Source organism: Borostomias antarcticus, assembly GCF_949987555.1.
Source record: "Borostomias antarcticus genome assembly, chromosome: 7".
NCBI classification, from domain to species: domain Eukaryota; kingdom Metazoa; phylum Chordata; class Actinopteri; order Stomiiformes; family Stomiidae; genus Borostomias; species Borostomias antarcticus.
Genome location: NC_140240.1, coordinates 31,306,320 through 31,321,949, shown reverse-complemented (window position 1 = coordinate 31,321,949; position 15,630 = coordinate 31,306,320). Strand labels below are relative to the sequence as shown.

The following is a 15,630-nucleotide window of genomic DNA, read 5'->3' as shown; positions in this document are numbered from 1 at the left end:
ATTCTCTAAGGGACTTCAGACCGACCTCATTCTCTAAGGGACTTCAGACCGACCTCATGCTTTAAGGGACTTCAGACCGGAGTAGAAAGGGACTTCAGACCGCAGTAGATTCACCTTTAGATGCGGGCGGGGGGGGGGTAGCCTACGGGGGGAACACGGTAGACACGGTTTGAGTGTAAATGACTGCACGCTAGCAGCGGTTTCGTCAGACCGCCAGCCTACAACCCCAGCGACCATCAGTGTGTCCCAGTGTCCATCAGTGTGTCCCGGTGTCCGCTACGCGCTGCCGGTCCGGGAGGAGCGCCCTTCACTACCGGGACATCTCAGTCCTTCACTACCGTGACATCAGTCCTTTACTACCGTGACATCAGTCCTTCACTACCGTGACATCTCAGTCCTTCACTATCTCAGTCCTTCACTATCTCAGTCCTTCACTACCGTGACATCTCAGTCCTTCACTATCTCAGTCCTTCACTACCGTGACATCTCAGTCCTTCACTATCTCAGTCCTTCACTACCGCTGACACCAGTCCTTCACTATCTCAGTCCATCACTATCTCAGTCCTTCACTATCTCAGTCCTTCACTACCTCTAACATCTCAGTCCTTCACTACCGCTGACATCAGTCCTTCACTACCGCTCACATATCAGTCCTTCACTATCTCAGTCCATCACTATCTCAGTCCTTCACTATCTCAGTCCTTCACTATCTCAGTCCTTCACTATCTCAGTCCTTCACTATCTCAGTCCTTCACTACCTCAGTCCTTCACTATCTCAGTCCTTCACTACCGCTCACATCTCAGTCCTTCACTATCTCAGTCCTTCACTACCGCTGACATCTGTCCTTCACTATCTCAGTCCTTCACTACCGCTGACATCAGTCCTTCACTATCTCAGTCCTTCACTATCTCAGTCCTTCACTATCTCAGTCCTTCACTATCTCAGTCATTCACTATCTCAGTCCTTCACTATCTCAGTCCTTCACTATCTCAGTCCTTCACTATCTCAGTCCTTCACTATCTCAGTCGAGCACGTGGAGAGAAGCCTATTCACAATTATTAGGCTCCGCAAAATACTATCAACAAACCCATGAACATGAGGTGGCCCATTCTCCCTGATTCAGCAGGTAGGCTAATACACCCGTCTACGCAAACACGTTAGCATATGTGCATAACTATGATAATGCGGTTAGTATGGGGGTATGGACACATCCGGGATTTTACATAAAAAGACGATGGCGACTCGCCTATAAGGTGCGGTTGGTATAGGTATAAGGTATAGGTATAAGGTATAGTTATAGGTATAAAGGTATAGACTGGTTTGAACATTACACAACGCTGTTGGAGTGACAGCAAGCAGCACGTTTGGTAGCGTGAGGAGCGAATCAGACGAGCTCCTCCCGGGTGACTGGTCTCTCCCGTGGTCTCTCCATACCTCCCCCATACCTCCCCCATACCTCTCTATCTAGGTCTCTCCCGTGGTCTCTCCACACCTCCCCCATACCTCTCTATCTAGGTCTCTCCCGTGGTCTCTCCACACCTCCCCCATACCTCTCTATCTAGGTCTCTCCCGTGGTCTCTCCACACCTCCCCCATACCTCTCTATCTAGGTCTCTCCCGTGGTCTCTCCACACCTCCCCCATACCTCTCTATCTAGGTCAAAGTTCACTCATAGTATAGAATTACTCTACAAGACAAGATAATGACCAAACTCTCAAAATGAATTAACTTTGTCAGTTGAGTCTGCTTATTGATCCCACAAAGTATGCGAACATCATTTGATTAGCAGAGAACAGAGTTTATTGCATGTGAACAAGCACAGGTACATTGGCATTTTTACTGTCATTTTTTTTGCAGAATTCTTGTCCTTACAGTATCTTATCAGCACTAAGCAGTTCCTCATTCCAGTCCTATCAGATAGACATTTAAAGGTTCCCAAAATGGCAATTTACTATCTTATCCGTAGTCTATCAGTAGGCTATGTATGTAATACTAATTGAAAATATCTTCAGATGCTATAATCTGCTCCTAACAAATCCCAGATTCATCTCATAATTCAATCCCATCTTTCAATTATATTCCACATAAGCATAAATGATTATTGAACAGTGTGGATAGCAGAGTTCATAGCAGGTGTTTAGTAGTGCTGAACTAAGGCACACGTGTGTTCTGAACATGGGTGTGAGATCCACTCCTGAGTGGGTGTGAGATCCACTCCTGAGTGGGTGTGAGATCCACTCCTGGGTGGGTGTGAGATCCACTCCTGAGTGGGTGTGAGATCCACTCCTGAGTGGGTGTGAGATCCACTCCTGAGTGGGTGTGAGATCCACTCCTGAGTGGGTGTGAGATCCACTCCTGGGTGGGTGTGAGATCCACTCCTGGGTGGGTGTGAGATCCACTCCTGGGTGGGTGTGAGATCCACTCCTGAGTGGGTGTGAGATCCACTCCTGAGTGGGTGAACACAGTCCGTTTGATCAGAGTTGAGGGACGGCTTGGTAGAAAGACCTGATCTCTAATATCACATGATGTCGTATCATCATATATATCCATCAATGCGTAGTGGAAAGTGCAACATTTGGCAAATGCCCTGATAGCATGAGTTTCAACCTTGAAAAGCGTGTGTGTGTGTGTGTGTCCACTGTCAGCGTGTTGACACAGTCCGGGGGGGTCAGTAGTGGGGGTCGCAGTCCTCCAGCAGACTGTCGGTGATGTAGTTGACCCGGAGCAGCTGTTGATAGAACTGCTTCTCTGTCTGAGTGTTGACTGTCCAGGACACCACCTCCACGCCCCTCTGGGCCCAGTACTGGACATAGTCCCTAGAGACAGACACAAAGACCAGGAGGCATTAGCAGAGGGGACATAGTCCCTAGAGACACAGACACAAAGACCAGGAGGCATTAGCAGAGGGGACATAGTCCCTAGAGACAGACACACAGACCAGGAGGCATTAGCAGAGGGGAACTAGTCCCTAGAGACACACACAAAGACCAGGAGGCATTAGCAGAGGGGAACTAGTCCCTAGAGACACACACAAAGACCAGGAGGCATTAGCAGAGGGGAACTAGTCCCTAGAGACACACACAAAGACCAGGAGGCATTAGCAGAGGGGAACTAGTCCCTAGAGACACACACAAAGACCAGGAGGCATTAGCAGAGGGGACATAGTCCCTAGAGACACAGACACAAAGACCAGGAGGCATTAGCAGAGGTCATATGATGGTCATGGATTTTGTATTTGCACTGTCATGTTTTTGCACTGTCCTGTCCTGCACGCTGTCCTATGTCTTCTGCAACAGTGTATGTCTTAACCCTCGTCAAATTCCTAGTGTGGACCACATGCATGGCCAATAAAACGGATGTTGACTGTTGAATGTGTGCAGTAATAACAAACCTGTATTGTGATGAGCTGAAGACACCTTACATCTATACTTGAGTTTCTCAATGACACTGGTAGCCAAGACACTGGCTGTCTGACTAGTTTCCTTGGCTGTGCGTTAACCTAGCATGCGATGAGAGGAGCTTTAGAGCCAACATGGCCGACTAGTTTCCTTGGCTGTGCGTTAACCTAACATGCGATGAGAGGAGCTTTAGAGCCAACATGGCCGACTAGTTTCCTTGGCTGTGCGTTAACCTAACATGCGATGAGAGGAGCTTTAGAGCCAACATGGCCGACTAGTTTCCTTGGCTGGGCGTTAACCTAGCATGCGATGAGAGGAGCTTAGAGCCAACATGGCCGCCTAATTTCTTCATGGCTGTGTGTTAACCTAGCTGCGGTGAGAGAAACTTTAGAGCCAACATGGCCGCCTAGTTTCCTGGTGGCTGTGTGTTAACCTAGCTGCGGTGAGAGAAACTTTAGAGCCAACATGGCCGCCTAGTTTCCTGGTGGCTGTGTGTTAACCTAGCTGCGGTGAGAGAAACTCACAGGGAGACGAAGTCCTTCTGCACCAGGAAGGCGGAGACGCCGCAGAGCGTCCAGAGCAGGTGGTGATGCGCCCAGTCCAGCAGCACGTCCCATATCTGGGTCCACTGGTGTTTCCACGGCGACGAGAAGCGCCGCCTGCCGTCGCCAAAGTGAGACAGGCTCCAGGGTCGGTGGGTCAGAGCCGTGACCACTTCCGGGTCAGCCTGCCTCATCTGGGGCGGGTGGCCAGGGACAGACAGAGACAGAGAGAAAATATGATTTTAAAGAACCTTTCAAAACTCATACAGCGAACGACCTCTGACCTCCCCTCTCATCCCCAGCAGGCCAGTCCTACCCGGTAGATGACTCTGGGCTGGAAGGAGCAGACCTACCCGGTAGATGACTCTGGGCTGGAAGGAGCAGACCTACCCGGTAGATGACTCTGGGCTGGAAGGAGCAGACCACGCTGGTGTTGTAGAGGACCGGATGCTTCTGGAACATCTCCCTCAGGGTCGCTGCAGCCTGGGACAGAACACAACGGTGAACAGAAACATGTTCAGTATCCACATGCATATTAGCTTCATTGTGTGTGTGTGTGCTCATTTGTATGTGTCTTCTTCTTGTGTGTTTTATCCTACGAGTGTGTGTGTGTGTGTGTGTGTGTGTCCACAGCTGTGTATCAGTAGGACCACTGCTCTGTTCCCTGACCTCCAGAGCACCACTGCCTGAAAAAACAACCTGACTAAATATCCCCTCCTTCCTTCTCCTCTTTAAGAGTGTGTGAGTGTGACTCTGTGACAGTGTGTGTTACTGTAGACCACCCAGCACAGTCAGAGCCCAGGACTATTCTAGAACATCTGATGTGAGCATAAAACACAACACAAACAAGGATCTACAATTTCTGTCCCTGTTCCAGATGTGTTTTTTTTTTTTACCTCATCAGGGTGACCTTTGACATCGAAGTAGATGTTGAGCTGGAGTCGGATGCATTCCTCCACGGCCTCCTGGAGCGTGGGGATCTGCTCCCCAACAAACCGGTCCCTGGACCGTTAACACAACACCATCAGCCTCCGCTGCCATCTTCAGCCCCAACAATCATCCCCGGACGCTAGTAGGCTAGCGATCCTCCATCTTCAGCCCCAACAATCATCCCCCGGACGCTAGTAGGCTAGCGATCCTCCATCTTCAGCCCCAACAATCATCCCCCGGACGCTAGTAGGCTAGCGATCCTCCATCTTCAGCCCCAACAATCATCCCCCGGACGCTAGTAGGCTAGCGATCCTCCATCTTCAGCCCCAACAATCATCCCCCGGACGCTAGTAGGCTAGCGATCCTCCATCTTCAGCCCCAACAATCATCCCCCGGACGCTAGTAGGCTAGCGATCCTCCATCTTCAGCCCCAACAATCATCCCCGGACGCTAGTAGGCTAGCGATCCTCCCTCTTCAGCCCCAACAATCATCCCCCGGACGCTAGTAGGCTAGCGATCGTCCCTGGAGTAGCGATCGTCCCTGGAGTAGCGATCGTCCCTGGTCTCCATTTAGCTGCTCTTAAACTCAGACTTGATCACATTAAACTCTTAGATGCTTATTTAGAAAGGAGGTGCACTTATGATTTCTGGTAACTGTTCTCTTAACTACATACGTTGAAGTTAATCTTAATCTTGGATTAAAGCATCTGCTAAATGACTGTAATGTAATGTAATGTAATGTAATGTAATGTAATGTGTAATGTAATCCATATTGGCAGAATCCAAAGATGGAACCGTTTTATATAAACGTCAGTCTGCCTGCCTGGTCAGCACTTGCCAGTGTGCAGTAGCGGTTCTAACAGGTTTTACCTGGGGGGGCAGGGTTTACCTGGGGGGGCAGGGTTCATCTGAGGGGGGGCAGGGTTCATCTGGGGGGGCAGGGTTTACCTGGGGGGGCAGGATTCATCTGGGGGGGGGGGCAGGGTTCATCTGGGGGGGGGGGGGCAGGGTTTACCTGGGGGGCTGAGGTTATCTCCCCCATACAAAGAGGGCGGCAACTGGGGTGGCAAAGCCTTTTCTAGAACCACCACTGCCTGTCTGTCTATCTGCCTGTCTACATTACATTACAGTCATTTAGCAGACGCTTTTATCCAAAGCAACTAACAATAATTGCATTTAACGTAGGAAGAGCCAATGTTCTACTACTCACCAGAACTCACAAGTGCATCTTCTTTCTAAAACAAGTGACTAAGAGCATAATCTAGTGCTGAAGGCAAAGTGCAAGAATCGCAATCTAAAGTACAGTGCAATATAATATAATATAATAAGTGCTTAGGTGGGAGGATTGTTGTAGTACTTCTTGAAGAGATGAGTTTTGAGCCTGCGATGAAAGATGGGCAGCGACTCTGCTGTCCTGACATCAGTGGGCAGTTCATTCCACCACTGCGGGGCCAGGACAGAGAAGAGCCGGTCTACCTGTGTGTTTGTCTGTCTGTCTGTCTGTCTGTCTGTCTGTCTGTCTGTCTGTCTGTCTGTCTGTCTGTCTGCCTGCCTGTCTCTCTCTCTCACCTGAGTCTGTCTCTCTCTCTCTGTCTCTCTCTGTCTCTCTCTCTCTCATCTGAGTCTGTCTGTCTCTCTCTCTCTCTCTCTCTCTCTGTCTCTCTCTCTCTCACCTGAGTCTGTCTGTCTCTCTCTCTCTCTCTCTCTCTCACCTGAGTCTCTCTCTCTCTCTCTCTGTCTCTCTCTCTCACCTGAGTCTCTCTCTCACCTGAGTCTGTATCTCTCTCTCTCTCACCTGAGTCTCTCTCTCTCTCTCTCTCTCTCTCTCTCTCTCTCTCTCTCTCTCTCACCTGAGTCTGTGTTTAGCTCCAGCGTCCATCTTCCTCAGCTCAGAGAAGCTCAGCTGACTGAGGGCTCCGGTCCCGTTGGTGGTCCGCTCCACCGTGTCATCGTGCATCAGAACCGGGACTCCGTCCGCGGAGAAGGCCAGGTCCAGCTCCACCCCCGCAGCCCCGTTCTTACTGGCCTGGGGGGTTAGAAGGGGGGTTAGAGACAGAAAGGAGATACATACATATTAGCTGCATTTCGTGTAATTATGGTGTGGCGTTGTGCATTTTGAATTGAATGTTTGATGCATGGTTCCTCCCCAGGGTCCTCCCCTCCTCCTCCTCTCCCCAGGGTCCTCCCTCCTCCCCTCCCTCCTCTCCCCAGGGTCCTCCCCTCCCCAGGGTCCTCCCCTCCCTCCTCCTCTCCCCAGGGTCCTCCCCTCCCTCCTCCCCTCCCCAGGGTCCTCCCCTCCCTCCTCCTCTCCCCAGGGTCCTCCCCTCCTCCTCCTCTCCCCAGGGTCCTCCCTCCTCCCCTCCCTCCTCTCCCCAGGGTCCTCCCTCCTCCCCTCCTCCTCTCCCCAGGGTCCTCCCCTCCTCCTCCCCTCCCCAGGGTCCTCCCCTCCCCTCCCTCCTCTCCCCAGGGTCCTCCCCTCCCCTCCCTCCTCTCCCCAGGGTCCTCCCTCCTCCCCTCCTCACCTCCCGGATAGCCGCTAGCGTGTTCTCTGGTGCGTCATGTCCTCCTCCCCGGTGAGCGATCACGGACACCGGGCCGGACCCTCTGGGCCGGAGCACCTGGCTGGCCCGATGGTTCGGGACCTGGGGGAACCGGACCATCAGCAGGAGGGCGTAGAGGGACGCGGTGAGGGCGCTGGACCAGAGCGGGCTTCTGGTTCCGAGCAGAAGAACCACGAACACCACCGAGAACAGCGTCCCTTCATCCCCGAGCTGCAGCATTGTTTTCACTGTCCGTCTCCTCACCTGTCCGTCTCCTCACCTGTCCGTCTCCTGCCCTGTCCTGCTCCTCACCTGCCCTGTCCTGCTCCTTACCTGCCCAGATATGTTCGCCTTCTTCCAACTCGCGTCTGTCAGCAGTAGCAGCGCGTTCCCACGACTATGTTATGGATTTTTGTGTTTGAAATGCCTGCAGACAGCATAATCCATTCCTCCCAGTCGCCAGTGGGCTAACATTTGCCAGCTAACCTAATCATTTTAATAAAGAGCTAACTTTACACATATTATATGCTCATACACCACTACGTCCGCGTTAGTTTCAGATTGTCCCTTTAACAGCGCAGTCAGAGTCCTATCTGGAAACATAGCGGATGTGACGTCACTGGGAGGGACGACCTGCTGGACTTGGGGGTGGAAAACTCTTCTTAACCTCTGCACGCACCTGGCTGCTATTTCTGAAACGATGGGCTGATATTTCTGAAATGTTAACAGAATGCTGATTTCATTTGTTTGTTAATAGTATAATATACTATTCCATATTATGGTCTCGTTTTAAAAAAGCGTTTTCTTTCCGAGCTCCTCTTGATATCCACCAGAGGGCGCAATTGGCTCTTGCTCGCCTAGTTTCTACTTCCTGGGTCAAAGTGTGATTTAGACCAATGACCAAATAACCTAGCAAGCTTGCTGAATGAGCTGGACAAATGTCGGCTGTTATGTTGATGTTTTATTTTTGCAAAAAGTTTTGCACGCTAGATAAGGGCTGCCATGGTAAGTCAACCCTTAAGTTATGCATTTTGAGTTTTGTCAGTTTCAGCTGTCACATGCCTGCAAGTTAAGTAGCTAGCTAGCAAGCTACCTGCCAGTGCGCGCGCGCGCGCGCGTGTGTGTGTGTGTGTGTGTGTGTGAGTGTGAGAGAGAGAGAGAGAATGTGAGTGAGTGAGTGCGTGCGTATCTGTTTATTATCTGTGTCTCCTCTGTTTCTTCCCCTCTGTCCTCCAGCATAGGGTCTCTCTCCTCCCTGGTCTCTCCCTCCAGGCCCTCGCCCACCGGCGGGGGTTCAGGGTGCTGAGAAGCCGTGGTCTCCTCCACAGCACCCTCCCCCAGGGACCCACCCCCCAGGGACCCACCCCCCAGGGACCCACCCCCCAGGGACCCGCCCCCCAGGGACCCACCCCCCAGGGACCCACCCCCCAGGGACCCGCCCCCCAGGGACCCGCCCCCCAGGGACCCACCCAACCCTGCGGAAGAAGCAACGCCGCCCTCGTTCAGTTCCTCCACCCTGGATACACTTTGCCTCAAATCAGTTTCCTCTCTAAGTGCTCCGACCTCTCCACACAGAAGTTCACTCTCATCTACTCTCTGCCACACATCCGAGTCCTCCGGGCGATATCCCGCCTGAAGCTGCTCCAGACCGGCGTCACGCTGGTCATCCTCCCGCCCGTGTTCTGCCTCTACCTCCAAGGAAGCGTGTCCTACGTCCTGCTGAGCTACAGCAGTGGGATAGCGCTGTTCGCCGGGCTCATGCTGTACGCCGTCAGCCACTTCCTCCGGCGGTGCGTGGGGATGATGTACGTGGACGAGGCGCGGACGACGCTCAAGGTCTCTCACCTGACGTTCTGGGGCAGGAGGAAGGACGTGTTCCTGCCCGTATCGGACGTGGTTCCCCTGGGGGAGGCGGGGGACTCTGAGGGGGAACCCATCCTGAGACTGAGGCGCTACAGCGCCCCTCACACGCTCTACCTCTCCACCCGCTTCGGCAGGGTGACGGACAAGACGGCGTTTCAGGAAGTGTTTGGGACTCTGACGTGATGTTGTGCTTTTTATGGGTTATATCTGTAATAAAGAGGAATCATTCTGCATGTGAACTGTGCTCGTAAATTAATAAATTAATCTTACAAAATGGAATGTAAAATATTAAAACGTGTTTATTCAAGACTACACAGACACCTTTGAATTGGACGCTACAATCATTGTCAACTAGGCTGTACAATAGGCCACTTGGCTAAAGAGAAAAAGGCATATATACATTTGTATTTGCATATACATTTGTGCGATTACATTTTAGGCCAGCAAAAGCAGGAGTGAAGGAATGTGCACGTACAGTTTTGTACTGTAGGTGGTGTTAAAAAGTTCATAGCTGAAATGCATTGATTCATACACCACATACAGTATATAGGACTACCTGTAGGGGCAGGTGTGAAATCCGGCTTCAGAACGTACAAATATCTAACCATAATTGAAGCCAAAAGACGAATAACCATATATGTTCCATTTACATTCACAGTTGTGTTACTGTTTTCTAATCTCAGTGTCTCAGTGTCTCATTCATACACAATACTATAGGAGGATGGTCTGTACGTCTGTTACTGATCAAGCTCAAACGCACAGATATGGTTATTCATCTATAGCTCAAACACACAGATATGGTTATTCATCTATAGCTCAAACACATATATGGTTATTCATCTATAGGCCTCAAACACACAGATATGGTTATTCATCTATAGCTCAAACACATATATGGGTATTCATCTATAGGCCTCAAACACACATATATGGTTATTCATCTATAGCTCAAACACATATATGGTTATTCATCTATAGCTCAAACACACATATATGGTTATTCATCTATAGCTCAAACACACATATATGGTTATTCATCTATAGCTCAAACACATATATGGTTATTCATCTATAGGCCTCAAACACACAGATATGGTTATTCATCTATAGCTCAAACACACATATATGGTTATTCATCTATAGCTCAAACACACATATATGGTTATTCATCTATAGCTCAAACACACAGTTCCACCCATGAACTAAATCTATTGATTTCACTTATCAGCTCCCTCTATTAGTAGTAATAGTTATAGTAGTATTAGTAGTAGTAGTTATAGTAGTAGTAGTATTAGTAGTTATAGTAGTAGTAGTAGTAGTAGTAGTAGTAGTAGTAGTAGTAGTAGTAGTAGTAGTATTAGTAGTTATAGTAGTAGTAGCACCAGTAGTAGAGCATAGTAAAATCAGCTGGTTCAGAGCATGGGTGGAGCTTATACATGGTTAGTATTTCGGGAGCCTTTTTAAAATATCTTTTTGACACCGCTCACAGTGGGGCGATAGCAGATCAGGGGTTGATAAAGTCTATAGGGTTCCCCCGGCGGGTTCCGCGGGCGGGTTCCGTGGGCGGGTACCCCGGAGGGCTCCTTCGCAGTCCCTACTTGACCTCGGCGAGGGCGTCGTTGAAGATGTCCAGGAAGAGGTGGGCGTGGCGCTCCTTGAACACGAGGGCGGGGCGGAAGCGGATGGACCGGGTTCCACAGCCCCCCAGCAGCAGACCTGGAACACCGACGGAACCATGGAACACCTCCAGAACCCCACAGCATTCTTCTATCCCATCACCTACCTGCATGTTACCTTGGTAAACTTATTATTGACTTGCAATTGTTTCTTATAGTTAAAAAACTAAATATACACAATGTCCTCACAATGGGACCACCACCTCCCGTAAACACAGCTGTTGCCCGGCTACTGAGGGTGGTGGTCATGGTTACCCTTGTTCCTGGCCTTCTGCAGGAGGCGGTTGCGAGTGTCCTCGTCCTTCAGGTCGACGGCGCAGAAGGTCCCCAGACCCCGGGCCCTGCTGAGGAGGAGGGGGTACCTGGCCTGGGAGGGCAGAGAGAGAGAGGGGGTAAGAGAGGATACCTGGCCTGGGAGGGCAGAGAGAGAGAGAGAGAGAGGGGGTAAGAGGGGGTACCTGGCCCTGGAGGGCAGATAGAGAGAGAGAGAGAGAGGGTAAGAGGGGGTACCTGGCCTGGGAGGGCAGAGAGAGAGAGAGAGAGAGGGTAAGAGGGTACCTGGCCTGGGAGGGCAGAGAGAGAGAGGGGGTAAGAGGGGGTACCTGGCCTGGGAGGGCAGAGAGAGAGAGAGAGAGAGGGTAAGAGGGGGTACCTGGCCCTGGAGGGCAGAGAGAGAGAGAGAGAGGGGGTAAGAGGGGGTACCTGGCCCTGGAGGACAGATAGAGAGAGAGAGAGAGGGTAAGAGGGGGTACCTGGCCCTGGAGGGCAGATAGAGAGAGGGAAAGTCGGGGCGGTTAAGAGAGGAATGTAAGCTACAACGTTTATTCTGTTGTCTCTAAAAACACAAACCTGCATCAGCGCTGTCAGACCCAGCGAGTTTCAGACCCCTCAGAGGGAATCTGTCCCAAAAAGCAACGAGCAACAAATCTAGCTACTTTTTCAGGCGTCAAAACGACTTTTTGCAAAATGCTGAATCTCATGAAATTGATGTTATTTCAGGAGAAAAACGGCCACACACACACACACACACACACACACACACACACACACACCATGCTCACCTGTAGGTCATAGAGGCCCTGCAGCATGACCTTGCCTGACCTCTGCACCTCCTCCAGGAGGTTCTCGGTCCTGATGACCTTGAGGATCTCGTTCAGGAACATGTTCTTGGTGTGGTCCCCCAGCCATGTGTTGAAGATCCGGAAAGGCTGAGGAGGTCATGTGATAATGTCATGTGATAATGTATTGCGATATGCATAACATAATGTGATGTATATAATGTAATATGATGTAATGTAATATAGTGTAGTATATTTTTATACTGTACCATACTGTATTATATCAATACATTTCTATTACTCTCATGTAGTAAACAATTTATTAAGAATAATGAATAAACTTCACTTTAGGTAGAACTGTGTAATTATAAGTATTTTAACATCTAGATGACAACATATGTCCTGTCCTAAAATTAACATTCCTTTGTCCCTGAGTCAATAAAGATAACACCTCTGAAGAAGAAGTCAGGAAGTCTACAGTTGTAAACGTGATCTTAGGAGGACACAGGAAGAACCCAAACTTGCCCCATGTCCGGAGGGGGGCAGAGCTCAGTGACCTATTGACCAATTACAAGACTAGTTGATCAGATCTGTGTTAATGAACATCCCTTGTATGCAAATATGTTTGTAATGTGAAACCTGGCTTGAAGCCAGGACATATAAACTCGGATACCACCTTGTGAACTTTAGTATTGCCGAAGATTTGACCTGTGTGAGGCGTGCTCAATAAATTGTTGATTTGACCGCATTTTTCTCCTGAAGTACTTTTTTACCCAAAAGTAGAGAACTGAAATATACCACAATAGTATGATGTAGGCTATATAATGTAATGTGATGTAATATAATATTGAGATGTAGGCAGTGTTCATTTCGTTGACGAGAACTATGAGGAAAACTATTCGTCAACGACATTTTTTGGGTTATCGTCACGAGACGATGTGGAGGTTCGGGATGTGGCAGTTGGCCCACATGTGAATAGAGCCGTTGTGTATTTAGCCCACATGTGAATAGAACCGTTGTGTATTTAGCCCACATGTGAATAGAACCGTTGTGTATTTAGCCCACATGTGAATAGAACCGTTGTGTATTTAGCCCACATGTGAATAGAGCCGTTGCTCACCGGCCGGCGGGAAGTCAACTAACAGCACGCTGCTGCGCCTGAACTGCTCAGTAAATGACCACAGTTCAGAAATGTCTTTGTCCTCGTTCAACACACCGGGAGAAAGAGGAGAGCAGACATCTGGATAAACTTCATATTTGATGCAAAGGAAAACAAAACCATTTGTAAATCGTGTGGGGTGAAAATTACTGGCAAAAATACAACAAACTTAAAGCGACATTTGGAGAACAGTCATCCCGAAATTCACGAGAAGGTAATAAGCACCCCCCCCCCCCGGCTAACGTTACTGTATTAGCTAAAACCAGGCTGGTGTGTTTCTGAAATACTTCAAATACAATACAAGCTAAAAGAAACCAGTGTTTCACGTAGGTTTGTGGCGGGGGAGAACTGAAGTGTGATCATTGCAACGCTAACGTTAGTGGCTAGCTAATGTTAGCACAGGTTAGCTAGCAACAAGTGGGGCTATGCTTGTGGCGGCTGGCGGGGTATCTAGCGTTAGCTAGTCTGGGTTAGCTAGTCTGGGTTAGCTAGTCTGGGTAAGTTAGTCTGGGTTAGCTAGTCTGGGTTAGCTAGTCTGGGTTAGCTAGTCTGGGTTAGCTAGTCTGGGTAAGCTAGTCTGGGTAAGCTAGTCTGGGTTAGCTAGTCTGGGTTAGCTAGTCTGGGTTAGCTAGTCTGGGTAAGCTAGTCTGGGTTAGCTAGTCTGGGTTAGCTAGTCTGGGTAAGCTAGTCTGGGTAAGCTAGTCTGGGTTAGCTAGTCTGGGTTAGCTAGTCTGGGTTAGCTAGTCTGGGTCAGCTAGCTAAGCAACTACTGCTGCTGTCTAATGTTATACTGTAGCTAGATGGATAAGACACGAACAGTTAGCTACCTGGCGCCGCCATAGCCCCTCTCCTCCCCATAGCCCCTCTCCTCCCCATAGCCCCTCTCCTCCTCATAGCCCCTCTCCTCCCCATAGCCCCTCTCCTCCCCATAGCCCCTCTCCTCCTCATAGCCCCTCTCCTCCCCATAGCCCCTCTCCTCCCCATAGCCCCTCTCCTCCCCATAGCCCCTCTCCTCCTCATAGCCCCTCTCCTCCGGTGTGACGTTAGCTAGCCTGTGCCTGATGTTAGCTAGCCTGACTAGCCAACTAGTGCTGACATGATAATGTTATAGCTTGCTATATCAGGCACAAACACAGTTAGCATCATGATAATGTTATAGCTGCTATATCAGGCACAAACACAGTTAGCATCAGACTGGGGGAGAGGAATGCTTCATTATGAAACTGTCTGCCCCAGGGCAGCTGTATCTGTATCTGCCCCAGGGCAGCTGTATCTGTATCTGCCCCAGGGCAGCTGTATCTGTATCTGCCCCAGGGCAGCTGTATCTGTATCTGCCCCAGGGCAGCTGTATCTGTATCTGCCCCAGGTCAGCTGTATCTGTATCTGCCCCAGGGCAGCTGTGTCTGTATCTGCCCCAGGGCAGCTGTATCTGTATCTGCCCCAGGGCAGCTGTAGCTATGTATCTTACCACCACCGGTATGACTGTGTCTGAATGAATACTGGACTCTGTAAAGCGCTCTGGGTTTCATGAAGGGCGCTATATGAATCCAACTTGATTGATTGATTGATTGATTGATTGAACTAAGCCTGTTAAATTTGAGTTGTCTAAATCTATTGTAGATTTTGTCGACTAAAATCGTAATGATATTTAGTCAACTAAAACTAGACTAAAACTAAAATATGACTTAAACTAAATGGCATTTTAGTCAAAAGACTATGACTAAAACAAAATCATAATTTGCTGTCAAAATTAACACTGGATGTAGGCTATATAGTGTAATGTGATGTAATATACTGTAACAAAATGTGATGTAGGCTATATAATGTAATGTGATTTAATATAACATAATGTGATATAGGCTATATAGTGTAATGTGATGTAATATACTGTAACAAAATGTGATGTAGGCTATATAATGTAATGTGATTTAATATAACATAATGTGATATAGGCTATATAGTGTAATGTGATGTAATATAACATAATGTGATGTAATATAACTTAATGTGATGTAATATAACTTAATGTGATGTAGGCTATATAATGTTGTCATAATGAAGTCATAGTGGGAAACCATCTATGGCTTTTCACATGGCAGGTAGCTCAACAACAATGAAAACTACTGAAAAATGCTATTACTACTGCTACTATTACTACTGTAACTAGTACTACTGCTACTATTACTACTGCTACTATTACTACTGTAACTATTACTACTGTAACTAGTACTACTGCTACTATTACTACTGCTACTATTACTACTGTAACTATTACTACTGCTACTAGTACTACTGTAACTAGTACTACTGCTACTAGTACTACTGCTACTATTACTACTGCTACTAGTACTACTGTAACTATTACTACTGCTACTAGTACTACTGTAACTAGTACTACTGTAACTAGTACTACTGCTACTATTACTACTGTAACTAGTACTACTGTAACTAGTACTACTGCTAC

General features: G+C 48.8%; 3 protein-coding genes across 4 annotated transcripts in view; 1 reads left to right on the top strand and 2 right to left on the bottom strand.

Annotated features, from left to right (window-relative positions):
* Nucleotides 1-1,798: 1,798 nt before the first annotated feature.
* On the bottom strand, nt 1,799-7,981 carry gde1 (glycerophosphodiester phosphodiesterase 1). Of its 2 annotated transcripts, XM_084440687.1 has the most exons (7): nt 7,723-7,981; nt 7,393-7,669; nt 6,721-6,896; nt 4,837-4,942; nt 4,331-4,423; nt 3,923-4,134; nt 1,799-2,816 (listed from the first exon to the last, which is right to left on the bottom strand). In XM_084440687.1, the coding sequence occupies exons 2-7, from the start codon at nt 7,648-7,650 to the stop codon at nt 2,669-2,671; spliced, it is 993 nt and encodes a 330-aa protein (XP_084296813.1). In that variant the 5' UTR covers nt 7,651-7,669; nt 7,723-7,981; the 3' UTR covers nt 1,799-2,668. The 2 variants fall into 2 exon arrangements, with proteins under 2 accessions (XP_084296813.1, XP_084296812.1); XM_084440686.1 differs by having other exon boundaries at nt 7,393-7,981.
* Nucleotides 7,982-8,130: 149 nt separating this feature from the next.
* On the top strand, nt 8,131-9,456 carry tmem186 (transmembrane protein 186; the record flags this gene model as incomplete). Its single annotated transcript, XM_084441482.1, has 2 exons — nt 8,131-8,415; nt 8,647-9,456. The coding sequence occupies exons 1-2, from the start codon at nt 8,413-8,415 to the stop codon at nt 9,454-9,456; spliced, it is 813 nt and encodes a 270-aa protein (XP_084297608.1). The 5' UTR covers nt 8,131-8,412.
* Nucleotides 9,457-10,867: 1,411 nt separating this feature from the next.
* The window catches only part of LOC311311728 (4-aminobutyrate aminotransferase, mitochondrial-like), a gene marked incomplete at both ends in the record, with an annotated part of 14,617 nt that continues 9,854 nt past the window's right edge, over nt 10,868-15,630 (bottom strand). The window contains 3 exons of the mRNA XM_084441481.1: nt 10,868-10,989; nt 11,205-11,316; nt 12,011-12,157. Of these exons, the coding sequence (XP_084297607.1) occupies nt 10,868-10,989; nt 11,205-11,316; nt 12,011-12,157 (381 nt within the window). The remainder of the gene's footprint in view (nt 10,990-11,204; nt 11,317-12,010; nt 12,158-15,630) is intronic.